Source organism: Lagopus leucura, unplaced genomic scaffold (assembly GCF_019238085.1).
Source record: "Lagopus leucura isolate 7727_CA_CO unplaced genomic scaffold, USGS_WTPT01 Super-Scaffold_100157, whole genome shotgun sequence".
In the NCBI taxonomy this organism is placed as follows: Eukaryota; Metazoa; Chordata; class Aves; order Galliformes; family Phasianidae; genus Lagopus; species Lagopus leucura.
The window spans coordinates 28816134-28834571 of NW_024962334.1; the positions used below are offsets into that span (position 1 = coordinate 28816134).

Sequence of the window (18438 nt, forward strand, 5' to 3'; positions counted from 1 at the left end):
AGAGGAACTGATAACTGTCACTGTACAAGAACCAGATAACCAGAATACAAGTGACTTGCACTCTAGTTTCCCAAGCTCCTTGATCCCAAAATTAAGCAGTACAGTTTGGGTAAAACCTGAAGGAAACAAAGTTTCACTCCACAGTGAAATTAAAGAATTTTAGAATACACTGATTATTTTTTCCACATGTAACATTACAGTTTTGGAAATAAATTAGAGCAAGAAAAATTCTTCTGAATTCAGGCTTATTTGGCCTTTCAATTTGTCAATCTTCAAGGATTTGAAGACAAGTCTGTAAGTGATGGTTTTTTTTTTTTTGGAAGACTCAATTACTAAGATAAATTAATGAGCTTAATGAGTTCCATTACCATATCCGCTGTAGACTTTGAATTAGATACAGTATTCAACGGCTAAGAAATGCAGCAATGTTTCCCACCAAATCACACTGATTTCATTTCATTCTAACATAATCCATAAGAACTTCACTGTTTACGATAAAAAAAAAAAAAAAAGATTGCCAAAGCACTTTGTCCTACTTGAAATGACTTCCCCATCCAGGATGCCTTTGGCATTTGTTGGCACACAAATACGCTTAGAAATTCCTGCCAGCTTCCAAAGCCTTGCTCCATTCAAGCAAAACAAATTTTTTTTATTAAAGAAGCAGCAGGTGATGCTGCAGAAAAACAGTGAACAAACCTCTGTTCTATAAAATTGAGCTGACTAGGGGAAAAGGAAAAAAAAAAAGTGATGGAAGGAGCATGACACATTAGCTAGAGACCAGACTAGCCAAAGTGACTACTGAAAGTCCGTGTTCCCCTAAACAACCAGGTTTGTGCTTCACAGCCCTCAAAACAATCACAGTAATGCCAAAAGAAGGAAAAAGGAAAATGGGTGGTGGGGGAGAGAGCTCTGCAGGAAGATGCAGATATGTTGAAGTTACAACTTCAAGTGGATATGAGAAAAACTACAGCATTCAGTAGTATTTCCAGCTGTGACTGGGGGCTCCGTTGATGTGCTTGCTAACCTGCATCCTGCACAGGGCCACGTAATTGGAATGTGGCATATATGTGTATGTGTGTATACATAAGCACAGACATGTACGTGTGTGCATGCCTACATTAAAGATGCGTGTGAATAGATACATAAGTATTAAATAAACCTGAGCGGTGAGGTTGGTTGGCTAAACCATTGTTAGTTCATTGTGTCAGGTACCACATTACCTCGGCTAATTGCACTTTAAGACTCTCAAGCTCTGCTAGAAGTTGCTCTTGATTTTCTTTCTGACGTTCCATTTGCTGCATATGGCCTTGTCTCAGTAATTCTGTTGCCTGCTGATGCTCCTGATACTGCCGGACCAGTTCCTGACGCATATCTTCCAAGCGTTCCTCATATATCAACAGCTGACTTGATGTTTCCATGTCTGACGCTGCCATCACATTGTTGCACTGAAATATTGTAATTATTTTAACATTTCATGTCCAAAGACAGATACTAGGAAAGATTTTAAATACATTTTAGAAAATAATTTCACAAATTAAAATAGATATTGCTAAGGCATTAACTTCTTGCCTGTTTCTTGGAAAGCCTACATTCTCCATTTAAAAAAAGCTTTTCTAAAAGCTTTTTAGCTGACGTGGCAGACATATACGTTTCTGAGGGAGTGAGTGAGTGAGAGAATGTGTGTGTACTGCAACAGAAGTTTGAGAGAATAGCATCATACAACTCAGGAACATTATAATTCCTGACATATTCACGGTCAAGATAATACAGGAGTCAAATATTTAACTGTTACACAAATTGGAAAGAGTAATTTTTTGCTCTAGCTGGTGCCAAATTCAATAAAGAGCAAAAGTACCCTAGGATTAAATAAGAGGCTGCTTTTAACATATTTATTATAGATCTTTTCCTTCAACTCATATTTCTGAAATGCTTAACATGAGATTCAATAATATTTACATATTACTTTCACAATTTTTGTTTTCAGATTATATTCTTTATCACAAGGGACTCTAACTCTTCAAAACACAATCTTTAATCTATTCCATGCACAAGCAGTAGAAAACAATACCTTAAAAGGTCTTTATATCATTTACTGTTTGCAATACAGTTTTAACAAAAAATAGAAAAACCTGTTTTCCCACAATCAATGGGAATTCCCTTCCTCACAGCATAGCAGAATGCTATCATAATGTGGTATTGAAACATTGAGCACAATGAGTATTGAAACAAAGGTAAATAATTTGAGACCTAAAGTTGTCATCCCTTTTAAAGGCAAAAGAAAACATTCTAATTTTCATCTTAATTTCTTTCTTTGGTGCCTTCACATTGAAATGGAACTATATTCAAATATGTTATTCAAATGTATTATTATACTTCACCTATCTTTTTTTAAACTCACCAGTGTTTCTTCTGCCATATGCCCTTGGACATGGGAGAAAAGCCCTTCAGCAGTCACTGATTCATGTGTGGTCTGTCCCAACACATAATCAGACTTGGTGTTAGAATGAAGCTGTTCTCTAAGCAAGCCTATTTCACCAGACTCTTCACTGAGTTCCTTGCAAAGTGATTTCAGTTCTTCATGTTTGCATTTTTCTGTTTCTTTCTTGAGAGGGCCATCAATCTCTTCTATTCTACGTTCCCTTTTCATTTCAGAATGCATTCCCTGTTGATGCACAATTTGTGCTTGTGTTTCTTCTTTCTTCTGCCTCGCAATTCTTGATAATTCACTCTGTTTGGCAAATGCTACACTCATTGACACAATTACCTGAAGAAATGAGAAAAATATGCATTAATTTATACTTCACAGTATCTCTTTCTGCAGAAGACATCTCCCTGTTTACCATCAATAATATAAATACAAGTACTAAAAGTTCTGATCTATGATTTTATTATTTTTTAAATAGAAGCAAATACAAAGGTAAAAGAATATAGATATTATAATACATCCATAATATGAAATAGTCTAGAATCTACAAGGTGAGTCAGAGAAATGCAGCCATTTTAAGCTTTCTCTATCCATCCAAGCATCATCCATAAATATTCCACTGACACTGATTTTGGGCAGCAGAGCCTTATGCTTGATACTCAGCACAAGTATTTACTTGACCAGAAGGAAACTTCTACAAGTACTATAAAGTTGCAGTTCCAGTTACAACAGATTAGTAACTTTTTCATTGCTAAGCATCTCCATTTAACACAAATAACCCATTTTCTATCACATAAGCACCTCTTTGCTAATTTAGGATAGTAAATGAGATAGATGAAACTTTTACTCTAGAAATTTGGATTGATTAAATTAATGTCATCATCTATAACATTTTTCTGAACTCTGATCACAAACCTTTTGAAGAAGCATTCTCTCACTTTTTACAGTTTTTAATTAATACTAATTTAATTATCTTGTTTTTATGTCATCATACTGGCATAAATGCATAAAAAGCAGAGATAATTCATTCCAAAAGGAAGTGAAAATGCCTTTGGGAATCAAATAATGAGTAAATCCACAACGATTTAATATACTCTTATCTATAAAGCCTAAGGAAAGTCACTAGATCCAATAAAAACTGCATTTTACACCAAACACTAAAATGCACAACTAAATATGATCAGAAAATATGTGAAACTGTTAACATCTTTTGAATTGACCAGCTGTGAAGCCTGAAAGTAGCAAGAAACCCACTCCCTAAGCCTCGGGATTTTCTGAATAAATAAAAGTAATGAGAATGGCTGCGTGTCATCTGTATTCGTTGGGAGTTTTAAAAGAAAACACCACCCTGCACATGAACAGATAATATGTGGTAGGAGCAGGGCACCCGTCGAAGGATGGCTGGGTACAAATGAAAAGCCATGAAACCAAACAATAGGGTTGTTGGACACACTGAACACAGTGAATGAATTCCATAGTGAAGAACAAACAAACACACACAAAGAAACAAACCAAAAAACCCAAAAGACCCACACAACCAAAATGTTTCAGAAAGCTTATTAAAAAGACTTTCATATTCAGAATCAGAAGGAATCAAGTCTTTGATTAAAAAAAGCAAAAACTGAATTTAGCGTACAATATTCCAACTCTGTCAACTATCAGGAACAACAAATAAAAGTGCCAGTATTTTAAAGCATATTTTGAAGTAACAAAATAAAAGCAATACCTTTGCTATTTCTTCTTCTAATCTTTCCTGGTACTGTTTTTCTAGCAATTGTACAACATCCTGATCATTTTTCATTTCAATTTCATTAGCAAGCTGTAAAAAATAAAAAAAACAAAAAAAAACAGGAAATCTCAAATTGTGTATTTGCATTTTTATTTCATGATTTTAAATGCTTTAAGAGATTATTTTTCCTTCAATCGGCTCATCCCTATTTCATAGAAACAACAGAATTTTGTACCACAAAATAAAAGAAAGGGTAAAGGACCCCCTCTCCCCCCACGTTTCTGCGCCAAAATAATTTTAGAAGTTGAGTTTGAAAGAACTGATTTTCTAGCACTATTTGAACTATCAAAATGCAGAGAAATCAAGGGAGAAATCACAGCAGAAAACAACATCACTATATCTCAAAATGGAGAATTTCTGAGCAAGGTTTAAAGCAATACTAGAGAAGGAATGTATGGAGTCTTCCATTTGCATTTGGTTTCTAAGATCTTTGGGACTGTTTTTTTCCACAGTTTTTTCTAAATTGTGCAGTCTATACTTAAAAAGTATTGGGATTTCACTTAAATATTTTTTCCATGAGTAGCCTTTAAAGAAAAGTGTCCATATTTTAAAAAAACCTGAAGAAATCTTTGAACACCAACATTTTTCCACTTTTATGAGAAGCAGTCCAATCCAAAAAATTTTGTTTCAGAGAATCAATACAAAATAAAAATTAAAATGGAAAAGACAGGACCAATAAAGCAAGTTTATGTCTTATAATTTCTAGAAGTCTTTTTTTGCAAGATTTCTTTTTTAATTTTCCCTAATGTGGGCAGTCAAGTGCAGAACATAGTACTGAGATAATTATTTTATTACTATCAAATGTTAGTCAGTATTTCAATTTCATCTGATAGCCCATAGCATCTAAATTATATCCACTGTTATTAACTGTCAACTGAGTTATATGGTACCTCCAATGCTGCATCTTCTCTCTGCTGATGAGGATTTTCAGTGCACTTCACTTTCCTGAAGGACTCTTTTACCTTTATTTGCGAATTTGGGGATATACTAAGAAAGTAAAAGAAGCAGAGAGGGCAGGGTTTAAAATAAAATAAATGTTTCAGTATGCACTATTTTTTCTTCCATTCAAATATGCACCTATATGAATGTGCATATGCACCATGCAGATTCAAAGACCAACAACTGCAAATATTTTATTCACAACATCTCTCTCCCCTCATCACTAATTTCATATACTCTTACTTCCTATTTCATCTGCCTTCCATACATCAGATTCCATCAATAAAAGACTTCTTAACATCAGTGTTGCCAATGCCACCCAAACAACTGTTTTACAGCTAGTTGAGAACATGTAGTACCCAGTGACTATAAAATTAAAGTGAATACTACAGTGCCTGTTTGAATTATTAGGATTTGATTCGTCACCCATATGACTCAGTAAGAAATGGAGTACACATGAAAACAGTAAGAAATCCAGAATGATTCAGTTTATATTTAAATATCAACATGTCGAAATATATTTAGTGCTGCAGTAAAAAAAAAAAAAAAAAAAGACAAAACAAAACACACATGAAAACTGCAGTTCTCCTTTCACTATCTTGCTGAAAAGGACTTAACAGAATATGTTGTCAAAAGGGTAAGATAATGTATTAAACTAGAAAAATCTCAGTGATCTGCTAGCACAAAGGAACGAAAAGCTTGCTAAGAGGGTGGAGAACAGCTTATTAGAAGGTAAATGTTGCCTGTGAGATTTACAGTCTTCATCTACACTTGGTAAAAAAGCTTTTCACTTTTCTTTTGCTCAAATCTGAGTTAAAGAATCCTGAAATGGGAGTCCAAAATGATAATTTTATTATCTTTTCCATTTTTAGCTACAAAAACTAACCTGATATTTTTAGCATCCGTTAAACTTAATGAAGACCAGAAATATATTTTAAGGAATGAAAAGAACACTGTTTGTAAGACAGGAGAACAGAAATAACTGAAGTAAGATATTGTAAGATACTCTTACAGTAAGGGAAAAGCAGCTGTTTGAGTTTTAATGGTTGAAGGAAAACATTTGTCTCAGCTTCTAAGAACTCATCTTACCTTAGTCCTTAGGCCTTTTTAAAAGACTGCTGTGGTAAGTGTATAAAATAATCAACAATTTGAAGAAAAATACAAACAACTTCTCCTCCCTCCTAAGTAACATCTCTTATTGCTACTGTGACTCTTTGTTTTCCCTTTACAGCCAGGCACTGGCTGACAAACAAACACTGACAGTTCTCTCTCAAATAAAAGTACAGCAAGAGAAATGAAAAATGCATAAATACTGAACGGATTTGGAGTACATTAAATGAAACAACTGAAAAGCAACAAACAAGAGAGGACGCTGAACAGATCAAAATCAAAAGCACCCACCACTCCCTAAACACACCCACTGATTCTAGTCAAAGAATCATCATCAGCAACAGGCTTTGAAGTTGTCAGGATTCCCCCCTAGGAACATTACTTCTTTCAGGTTGTAATGGCCATACTGGCCAGGGCCAGGAAGAGGCTGATGAGCTTGTCCTATGGCCCATGACTTGGTGAAAGCCAGAACCTGCTAAGGTGACCTCAATTCTGCCACAAACTTTATTGCTATATATTCTCCAACACTACCGATTCCACACGGCTATGCTAGAGTACATATGGTACAGCGTAAAGCCAACTACAGTGCCTGGAGCTTCAAGGGTGGTCAAGTTTTCAGCAGCCTACTGAGTTGGAAGTTTTGAACTTACAGTTAAAATGTTCATATATATGAAGTGATGCTTATATACTATTCCAATGAACAGAACTCCCTCTATTCACTATAAAAGTACAATACAACACATTTTACAATATTTTTTAGTTCTAAATGCTGCACTATGTTGTTCACAATGTTTATGTAATTTCTTGGCAGCAATCAACATCTCTTGAAAGAACAAAAGACTGTGAGTGATGTGTTTATAAATAATTTCTCAAACTTCAAAGTAAAATACATAGCTTTACATGAACAGTTATTTGGAGCACTTCTGTCTGTACGGAGTACAAAGTTGTAAGCATTAAAGAACTGATTATACCTTGTGCAGTCAGAGGATACCTCATCACTCCGAAGCTTATCCTGTAAATGCACAATCTCTGCTGTGTACCTCTCTTCACTATCTTTCAGTTGTTGCTGGAAATAAGACCTGAGGTGCTCCACCGCTTGAGCGTGTTGTTCTTCAAGTTGTGTTTTAACATTCTCCATCTCCTTCCAACAGTGCTCATGAATTTTAGGATCTATATGCAGATTATTTGAATATGGAAAAGGGAAAAAAATTATAATAGTATAAATTCATTCCCATCCCAATCTCTTAACAGTGATGCTACTGAACAATTACACCAGTTAAAAATTTATTCATGTTAATTTTTTTCCATAGTAGATAACTTAGTCTTCCATTTTGCAAAATTAAACAAAACCTCCCTCTCCTGTTATTTCTTAAAAGAACTCTAACTGTGGAAAACTGAACAAGAACAAACCAAAACTGTTTCACAGAAAGCAATTCAATTAAATTTTAGAGATTTAAGAAAAGAATGGCATCATACTGTAAAATTTGCAAAAAGCTTTGACATGATTCAAGTTGTTGTAAACTAAGAGTCAGTTAAAGGTTAGTCATTCTCTCTTCTCTTGCTCTCTTTGAATACGTATACATGAAAAACATCATATGCATCTTTTTACCCATTAGACTGTGTGAAGAGGCCCGCAAAGATTCCTTTCTTGTTTCCAGACTGTTAGGTTCCTCTTCTTCTCTTCTTTCGGGTTCTGAAGATGACAGCCATGGTTCTTTGACCTAAGAAATAATCAAGTCAATAAAAAAGACAGTAATTTGCACAGCAATCATGCAAAAAATATTAACTGTATTATGGACGTATACGAAAGGTCAGTGGCCAATACACAAGAGAATGTAATTGACAAAACAAATACGTTTCATTTTACAGCTTGAATGATCAAGTATTCATTTATAGCTATTTGATCATCCTGTTTAGCCAAGGAAAAAGGAACTCAGGTCCTTTGTGAACAGCAAGTTAAACAGAAGCCAGCAATGCTCTAATAAGACAAAAGTCCAGCAGCCCCCTAGGTTGCATTAGAGCATTGCCGTGAAGATGAGGGAGTTGGTATTTCCCTATTCCACTGCTGTGCTCTCTAGCACGAGAGAAATGAAGTTCAGCAGAGGGCCATAAAGGAGGTGAGGAGCTTGGAGTAATGTTTTATAATGAGAGTCTGAGAGAGCTGGGTAGCCTGGAGAAAAGAAGGTTGCCCACTGGAGTTGTGTGGTTCCCATCCCATCCTTAGAGATGCTCAAAACTCAACAGAATATTGTCTTAGGAAGCCTGCTTAAGCTGACTCTGCTTTCTGCAGGGGTTGGAAGAGACAAACCTTCTGACTCAGGTCATTCTGTGATTCTGGTACACAGGCAGCAGTCTTCTCCAATTTATTTCACCAATCCATTGCTATGTCATTCAACCAGAATGCATGAGCACGATTTCAAATACATTCTTTCATTTCAAGAGGAATTCATGGAACAATACAAATTAAAGGCCTATAGACTGCAATACTATAAAAACTTTACCTGTTTACAATCCGTCATCAACTCTGATTGAAGTTTTCTTAGCCTACTGTATTCTTCCAGTATCTTATGCAGAAGTCCTTCCATATGTTCTTGCATAGCTAAGTTAAACAATCGTCAGGGAATTAGAGCAAAAGACAATGAACACTGTATCATAAACCTTAATACAATGTATTATTTACAAGTTCTTTGCTGAAAAGTTATTCAATATAGATAACACACTGAAATAAATGGGGGCACCTCCGAGTTTTAGAATGTACTTTTTCTACATAGTGTTGGTATTCGCAATTTTTTTGGTAGAACTGCTAGCTTCTACATAAGAAGAAGAATAATCACTTTTTTTCACCAATTTTCATTATAAAAACAGCACAAGGAAATATTCATAAGAAAAGTTGTTCAGAATAGTGAGGAAATCTTTAAAGTAGTTATTTATGCACTTATTAATAGCTAAATTAGCATCTGAACAAACAGTGACATAATTGCTAGTTTGAAATATTTGAAATCAATGTTTGTTTAACCAGTTTGATAGTACAATGCCATTACCTTGAATTTGACCACTGTGTTTTGTTAATTCCATATTTTCCTTCTCAGCAGCAGGCCTATTGAAAATATCCTGTTCCCTATCACCAGCTTCTATCACAGTTGAAGATTTTTTATTCCAACTATCACAGAAAATCTGCACAAGAAATGAAACAGAAAAAAAGTGAAGAATTGTTTAATAATGTATCAAAAAACACGAAAAAAATACTATAATTGGTACCTGGTAAATGCAAAAAGAATCTTCAACTTTTGATTACATACTTAGTTACTGAAAAACACTGCACTGAAGATTAAGACTAAGCATAAGAAGAATTGCTGCAGAAGGACATGAAACAGTTAATGCAAAAACCTTTGCAACATCATTTTAGAAGACTGGTTTGTATTCAGAGATGAAGGCAAAAAGAAAAGCTGCAAAGAAAACCTGTTAAAGATGATGCACAAAGCAGGGTCAGCTAGAGCAGGTTAAAGATGATGCAGAAAAACAAGATGACTCACTGTATATACATAATTCTTCATTTTCAAGTGTTAGACTAAAAAAAAGCTTTTACTTAATTCTTACCTGTGTGAGCCTAGAGCATTCCTCAGTTACAGCTTCATTCAGCTTTTCTATAAGTCTCTGAGAAGATGAGACTTCATCATCTACAAATACAAATAATTAAGGTTATTATTTTTAAACACTTGGTGCACAACAATTCTCCAAATGGCTTCATGTGTCAATGAACTCTAGAAATATCAAACTTTACTCAAAAATACAAGAGAGCAAAGAACTTACTATGCAAAAAAATTGCACAAGGGCAAATAATTGGAGTGACAGAAAATAAATCTGATAGCATAGAATCCCACAGAGGAAAAAAGGCAAAGAACAATGTTCCTGAAAGTAGTATCAAAAAACCTTACTTAATAGGGCAGGAAGCCAATCCACAAATTTAAAGACCACTGAATGAAACAAGCTTAAAAATATTTTCAATGACATATTTGTTTAATATTGTAGTAAATAATACAAATGTAAAGATGAATATTACATCATTCCTTGCAATTAACTGATCTAATACAAATACCAAAACATGAGCTGTAATACTTTCTATTCCTATTTTTTATATTCTTTTTATTCTTTCTTTAAATATTCTCAGTAGCAGACCATTTATAATAGGGAAATACTATGACAAAAAACACTGTAAAATGTTCTTTGAAAATAATTTACTGGACAGACACGTGCTCCTTCTCCCCAAACTCTTGTGTTAATTTTATCTTAAAGACACTATCTACATTTCCTATCAAGAGCTACACTCTTATAATTTTCTCAAGTTACCTGCTGGTTGAATTTTCATGGTCTGGAGCTCCATTTGATGAACTTTTTTAAGATCATTCATCTCTTGTAAATGACTACGTAGAAGCTCCTCTTTAAGACTGCAAAGTTCACTCTCTTTTTCTGCTTTCAGGTGCTCACGGACCTGGTCTACATGAGCTGAATAAACCAGGGAAAGGCAAATGCGCTGTGCTTCCATTTGTAGCTGTAAATCAGCCTTTAAATAAAAATGCACACTTTATAAAGAATGCAAAAAAAAAAAAAAAAAAAAAGAATACAAGAATGTCCAGTCTTGGTAAATTTCTGAAATTAATACTTGTTGAATGGAATGCTGCATATATGTTACATATTAAGTAATTTTAAATATGCACATTTTGGAAACTTGAACTGTTACAAAGTAGTTGAGACACTTTTTTCAACTTATAATAATAAAGTAATAATAACAATAAAAAGACAAATTAAATAACAAAACACTAAATGCTTCAGTTTCTGTCATGGGCAAGAAAGTTGCAAGTAACAATAAATCTTTACACACCGCACTTCATATTGAGACACAAACTACTTCCTCACAGTTGCTCTATGGCTGAGAACTTGTATGCCCGAGATTGAGTGCAGATTATTTTCTATGGAATTACTACAGAAAATCACATTTGAAACCTGTACTTTTGTTTTGTATGGCACTTGCAGGTGGCATGATAAGTGCCAAACAGGAGACTGCTTAGATTTCCAACGAAACTAAATGAAATGGAAAGGAAGAATCTTAAATAGTATACACATAAACTTGATCAGTCTGCTATGTTACCTCATTCTATCTGTGGATAAGAACAAATGTAGCAAACACACGAAAATCTTAAAAAATGACTGAACAAAGCCAGCCCTGCTTTGAGTAGGGTCTGGGCCAGATGATTTCCAGATGTCCCTTCCAAGTTATGTTATTCTATTCTACAGACTGGAGTGGTTGAAAACTAGCTCCTACTACAATGGACACTGGTGTTGTTAAATGCTTTGGGTAGAACAGATTCCTAAATGACCTAAACTGCTCCAGCAAGACTAACAGTGCTTGCAGACTAAAAGCTGATATCACAAGGAAGGCTTGGCCTTTATGTTTTTGGAAATCTTAGTGGAGAACCAGGCTATTTTGACTTAACTGAACAACAAACTTCAGTTAAGATCATTTTCCCATGTCCTTTAAAAATGCACATCTCCCTTCACACTCAGAACTGGACACATTACTTAAGAAGTGATAACCATACATATACAAGAAATTTGATAGAGGAATATTACTATTTGACAAGTCTGATAAAAGATAACTGAAAAAGTCAAGAGTTTCTATCTCTTTATGTATTGTTTACCGGAGTACTTAAAGAGCTGAGAAGCTAATCATAGATGAAAAAAATGTGTTTTGACTAAGTTTTCATCACAGGTAATTCCGTGCTACATCAAAAGATCAAGTGCTCTAGATGTCTTCTCCTCCCTATTGCTTTGCTGTTGTCGATTCAATTGAATGCAATTGAAAGATATTTCTTCCACCAAAAAATAGCATTCTTCTACATACTGACCACAGTTCATAGGTCCAGTCATTCATACAGTAACTTAAAACTATGAGCCACTCTGACACGTACTCATAATTTTTCACGTGCATTTTAAAGCAGTTAAAAGGAAAAATATGATACAAGTTTCCAAAGGCAAGCTCCTAAAAGTTACCATAGGTAAATGATTCTCTCTTCACAGTTTTACATAACATACCTGTTCTGATTTTAATGTATTCACTTGCTGCTGAAGATTATTATTTTCAGTCTGTGTAATGGCTATTAATGATGTTTCACCTGTCAGTCCGTCTGTCATTTCATGCAAATGTTCTACAAAAGCTGGCTGTTCTGGTTTCAACATTTGCTGAACTTCCTGTACTTCTGTAACCTGATGACAGATAGCTTTACCCAAGCCCCGATTTTCTCTTACATTTATTCCTTCAACAACTTCATTGTTTGGAGAAGATGTTTTATTTCTACTTTCACACGCTGCAGTAGCAGTCTCTCGACCTTTTCCTTTAAAGCATTTTGTCTTAGGTTCAGTATTACTAACATTTTCTCTCTTAGCATGGCTAATTATACATTCTAGTTCTTTGCATTTTGCTAGAACTTTGTCTTTCTCATCTTTTAAGGATTTAACTTTTTCACTTAAATGACAAACTTCACTATGCTTTGACTTCAGCTGTTCAGAAAGATCGGAAAGTCTCAGGGATAATTCCAGTTTCTCACGCTGGGTAACTTCAAGCTTTTCCATAAGTTCTGTTGCATCTTTCTCAACAACTTCTCCAGCTTCAGGAGTGTCTGCCTTAAACACCCTTTTTTCGTTTCTCTCCTCAAAACTGGAAGTTCTACTTTTAAATAAAACTGGTCTACTGCTCTGCAGATGATGAAGTTCTTCACTCAAAGCTTTAAGTTTGATTTTATATTCAGCTTCCAGCTTATTCATGTTCTCTTCTAACACATTCTTTGCCTTCAGAAGACTTTCACATTCTTTCTGCAGCCCTTTGTTATTAGCTTTAAGTTCTTTCTCAGTAGACAAAAATGCACTCTTCTGCCTTTCGTTATCTTCATGGAGTTGAATATTTTGTTTCTTAAGTTGCTCATTTTCAGTAATCAAGTTTTCTATTCTTTTTTGCACATCCAAATTTTCTGACGTAGAACTCACACTGTCATTCAAAATGGCATTTTCTTCAGAGATTACTAACATACTTTTTAATTTCTCTTCAAGAGTTTTGTTTTCCCCTTGAAGAAGATTATTCTGTGTTTCAAGTTCACTACATTTGTTTTGAAGGCTATCTTCTGTCTCCCTCATTTGTTTCTGCATCAATTCAGTTTTAAGCTGCAGCTCTTGAATTTCTTGTTCAAGACTACCTTTTTCTTTTTCTTCTTGCCTAAGCACTTCAATTTCTTTCTGCAGTTCATGGATCTGAAGTGTCATTTCTTCAGATTTAGAATTTACAATAGACTGCTGTAAATCTTTAAGCTTTGAAATCTCTAATACCAACTGGTTTTGCTTTGTGATTAAATTGTCCTTTTCAAGCTGCATGGCTTCTATCTTTTGACTCATTTCTTTTTTCACTCCATCCAACTGCTGCTTATGGTGCACATTCAAGTTATCTTTAAGGCTTTCGATGTTCACCATGTGCTCTTTTTGTAAGTCTTCTTTAAGTCTGGAAAGCTCCTCTTCATGACTAAACAAAAGCTTTGTCCTCAGTCTCTCTAATTCTGCTTCTTGAGATTCTGCCATCCTGTCCAAAACCGCATCCTTCTCTCTTTCTAGCATTTCAAGTTTTATTTTGTAATTTGTGACTTCTGCCTCATGTTTTAGTTCCAATTCCTTCCTAAATTCTGAGGCAGAAGTCAGCTGAGATTTTAGATCTTCAATCACAAACTGATATTTTTCAGCTTCATTCAACCGACATTCCATATCCATTATAGTTTGTTTGGCTCTTTGAACCTGCTCCCTTGAAAAATTCAGCTCTTGGAGAAGATCTTCAATTTTAGTTTGCTGAAGAGACTTCTCTGCTGAAATGACTTCCATCTGTTGTGACAGTTCTTGCTTTATTTTTTCCCTTTCATTATCAGCATCTTGCAATTTCACATTCAGTTCATTAATTTTAATATTCATTAAATGCATTTGATCTTTATTAACATTATCACTCAAACATAGACTTGAAGTTTTCTCCAATTCTACTTTTTGTTGCGCAAGACGTTGTTCAATTTCCATTGCATGCTGCTTAATTAATTCTTGCTTCATTTGTACTATCTGCTGGCCATGCATTTCATCTAATTCAGCCTGAAGTTGTGCCAGTCTCCTTTGTGTTTCTAATTCCATTCTTTGCACAATGTCAGCTTCAGACTGGCTGTCTTTATAACATCGTTTCTGTAGTTCTTCCACAGTTCCCATTAATTGTTTTATTTCATCAGAACATTGTCTTTCTTTCTGTTTGTAAGTGGTAAGTTCAATTCTCATATTACTTATCTCCAGGTTCTTTAGTGAAATTTGTTCTTTTAATTCTTCATGCAATTTACTGACATCTGATAATTTTTCCTTAAGCTGAATTGACTTTTTTTCTTCTTCTTTAAGTTTTGTTTCCAGTTCTTCCACTAATGCCTCTTTTTCTTGTAGTTTATTCATATCTTCTTCCTCATTTCTTTGCTTTTCCTTAAAAAAGGAGCAAAAACAATTTTAGTTTATAGTTTGTGTCTGGACACGCTGGAACATGTATACACTTAGCTATTGAACCATTACGTCCTTCTTGATAATATCTTTGGCTAGAGATCATTTATAAAAACTAAATTAATTATTTAGTGCCTTCTCTGGAAGGGTTTCTGTTCATTTGGGATATGTAACTTTTTCCCTCCATATGCAAAAAAAAAAAAATCTCAACAAAAACAAACATATGAAAAAATCATTTCCATTTTTTTTTCAGTTGTGCTATGTTATTCCAAAACCAATTTTGCACAATTTCCTGAAAGCTTTGCTTTTTTCTCACTTTTAATTTCTAGCTACTTCTCAGCTTTCAATTGTGGACAATATTAATGTATATAAGAAATTAATTCCACATGCCAGAAGAATGTTTATGCAAGTTCTTTTAAATTTTTTCTAACAAAATGTCATTTAATAAAGGCATTTTAATGTTGTATAGTTTCAATAATTCTTGTAAATGTTTTGCAGTTTTTAAAAATGCAATACATATTGTTGACATAAGCACTTAAGCTGAAAATTCTAAGTAAATAATATATATGTTAATAGATGTGGGTCTTTAAAAAGGGCCAAAAAAATTTCAACAAGACTAACTACAAAATCATGAAAAGGAAACAGAATAGCAAAGGCACATTTCTGGTAAGGAACATACCATTTCATATGTTTTGATCATGCCTTGAAGATGTGTTATCTGAACTTCAAATTCTTCATTTTTCTTTTGGTAATTCTTCAGCAGACATTCTTGATCTTCTAGCTGTTGCTGATGAGAAAGTATCTGTTGCTTGGCTTGCAATAAATCAGCAGCTGTGCAACTGTGGCTGGTGTTCCTTAGAGCTTCACTTGCTTGTAACTTGTATATATTAAAAAATAAATAAATAAATCAAGATTACAAGAAGCAGTTTGATTACAGAGACAGCTATGATTTTCACTTTCTTATTACACCTCATAAGCACGAACATAATCCTAACATTTTAGAAAGTTTCTTACAAGGAACTGAAATACTATTACAATCAACAAAAAAATTTAATATGAAATTATTTTACAGTGAACTAGCACAGAACAGCAGTGTTTCAGAAAAGTCTCAAATGGTAAGACAAACTACTCGTAATTACTGTTCCCCAAATCCAACTTTAATTTATTAACAGAATTAATTAATTTGGTAATTAAAAGGAATGAACACCACAAGAGGCAGATTTTATCCAAAAATATAGGACTGGAGCATTAAACAGTGACACACCAAAGCTAATGGCTGGCTGTTTTGATTGGAAAGGTAACAGGTTGGATTTCAGCCCAAAACTTTAAGAACAGTAATTATATGAGCTTTTTCTTCCTAAGGTAACTGTCATCATCCACTATTTATAGGCAGCTATTACTAAAGAGAAAGAGAAAACAGACTCATCTCTATTATTTTATATCTTCTATAATGATGACTGTAGGACTGTTAAGCTGACTGCAGATCTATAGCAAGGAACCAAGTCTCCAAAAACACAAAATCACAAAATTTTGCTTCTGCAGGAATCGGCTATTTATGTATCCTCCAAAGTGACACCAATTTTCAAAACCGAATAAACTTGCTAGTGCTGTAACTTACATGTTGAAACTGGATTTGCAGTTTTTGGCTTTGCTCTGTTAGCTCTAAGAACTCCCTCATAGTTTCATCCTTTTCCTTCCGTGCCTGCTGTAGGTTAGTGGTAAGCTGAGTGATGATATCATCTCTTTTTTTGATAGCAGCTTCAAATTCTTGCAGCTACGAAAGATAAAATTTAAACTAGTAATACACATCAAACCCATAGATAGAAAAAACAGCTTATTCTTGTTAAGCAGGAATATCTATTCCCTTACCACTCTACTAAAAAGAAGTCACATAGACATACCAGGAAATTTGCTTTCACAAACTCTTACACGTAAGTAATTCAGAAACATTTGTTTATTCTCATTCAGCAGCGCACAAATTCTCCATGAACACACTCATCAAAAGACAAAATCTGAGATTTTGAGAAGTTAAATTTAGAATTTGCTTTAGAACTAGAGAGAATGGCCACGTAAACAAACCATCACAAAGGTAGTCCAGGTACTTAATTATAAAGTATCAGCAATTTTGCCCAACTATTCAAGTCCACATACTTTTCCCACAATAAATGCAAGCTATGCCACTTCCCACTAAAGGTGAAATAAATTGCATTCATTTTATTAAAGGTATAAAAGAGAGGCCGTTCAATATCTCACATTGCAGAACTTACTCATATAACTGCAAGAGAAAATTAGCTCAAGTCGCACATCTGATGCAATGTATTTAATAGATTCATCTTTTGTAATTTGTAGAGATGAAGAAATGATAAAAGGACAGGAAAAAATTATTTTGCAAGGTTTTTTGTTTTTGTCTTTGTTTGGTAACAAAATCCAGGTAGTAAGAAATCCTACAATAAAAATTGGAACTGTATTTAAGTACATAAACAGATTTGTTATTCACTTTCAAGTCACTGTGTCAATTTGAACTCCTTCAAGGCTAGTACATGCTTCATCTCTATGCTTTGAAAATTTCTCAAATCACACACTGCCTTCTGCAACTACTTAGTTTACTATGCTCTCAAAAAGAAGTTTCTCCAGATCATATGCCAATCCTTGAAGTAAAATTATAATACCTCCAGATACAGCTTACTGATTTAGAGGATAGAGACATTTTTCAGTGGGACATACAAAGGAAGAGGCCTTTAAACATGCTAAACTATGAAAATTCAAGAAAAACCTTTTGAAGTTCTTTTCAGAACACTGTGGGGAATTCCTAACTTAAAAGGCACAGATGTAGTGGAAATACCAGATGCTTGTTATAATAAAGAAAATTTAGGAACAGATCAGGTACTTAAGTGTGTCCTCTTTCCTCTTGCATCTGCTCAAAGAAATTTAAAAATTTATCTGTTCATATCTACCCACTGTTATATGTTCCCTTTCAATTTCTTTTATTCTGCCATTTTATTTTAACAAACAGACAGAGATAATGCACACAATGTGTCTTTTGCAGCTTTCCTTATAAAAATTCTTTGCTTCTTCTGAAAGATACACTGTATGCATTTGTCAGCAGGGATATTACGCACTGTACCACTATCATGAAGAACATGCTGCAGCTAAAAACAATTTTAAACATTACTGTACTGCAAAATATTTTAACAGATTTTTTTTTTTTTTTTTTTTAATAGTAGTCATGGTCATTTAAAAATGTAAATATCTCCACTTTAATCTTTCTCATGCAAAACTAACAGTAGCTTTGCTACTAACATGATTGTTTGAAACTAAAATTACATTATGTTCTTTAGTATGCTGTAATTATGAATATTACACTTAGCACAATGGACACAATGAATAATTAGAAGCTAAGTCTGACTTAAAAGACAACACCAGGGATTCACCAACAGACAAAGCAATGATAAACCTGCAAGGTGACCACTCAAAGATTACTTCAGTGTAGTGGAAAACATGACATCCATTTTCACAAATAAAGTACAAATGGAAACAGCAGAAAATTATAACTGTGCAGCAATAATGAAGGTGAAAATGACTCAATTTTAAAACAATTTTTGTGTTCTGTAGAACTTTGCAA

At 34.1% G+C, this 18438-nt stretch overlaps 1 protein-coding gene across 3 annotated transcripts in view; it reads right to left on the reverse strand.

Annotated features, from left to right (window-relative positions):
* AKAP9 (A-kinase anchoring protein 9) overlaps positions 1 to 18438 on the reverse strand; it is a 102769-nt gene that overhangs the window by 46702 nt on the left and 37629 nt on the right. For all 3 annotated transcript variants that reach the window (XM_042888935.1, XM_042888934.1, XM_042888933.1), the window contains 13 exons: positions 16435 to 16590; positions 15496 to 15693; positions 12354 to 14801; positions 10611 to 10824; positions 9861 to 9940; positions 9305 to 9437; positions 8765 to 8862; positions 7873 to 7984; positions 7235 to 7433; positions 5105 to 5201; positions 4152 to 4244; positions 2399 to 2764; positions 1221 to 1445 (listed from right to left, as the gene is read on the reverse strand). In XM_042888935.1, coding sequence (XP_042744869.1) covers positions 1221 to 1445; positions 2399 to 2764; positions 4152 to 4244; positions 5105 to 5201; positions 7235 to 7433; positions 7873 to 7984; positions 8765 to 8862; positions 9305 to 9437; positions 9861 to 9940; positions 10611 to 10824; positions 12354 to 14801; positions 15496 to 15693; positions 16435 to 16590 — 4419 coding nt within the window. The remainder of the gene's footprint in view (positions 1 to 1220; positions 1446 to 2398; positions 2765 to 4151; positions 4245 to 5104; positions 5202 to 7234; positions 7434 to 7872; positions 7985 to 8764; positions 8863 to 9304; positions 9438 to 9860; positions 9941 to 10610; positions 10825 to 12353; positions 14802 to 15495; positions 15694 to 16434; positions 16591 to 18438) is intronic.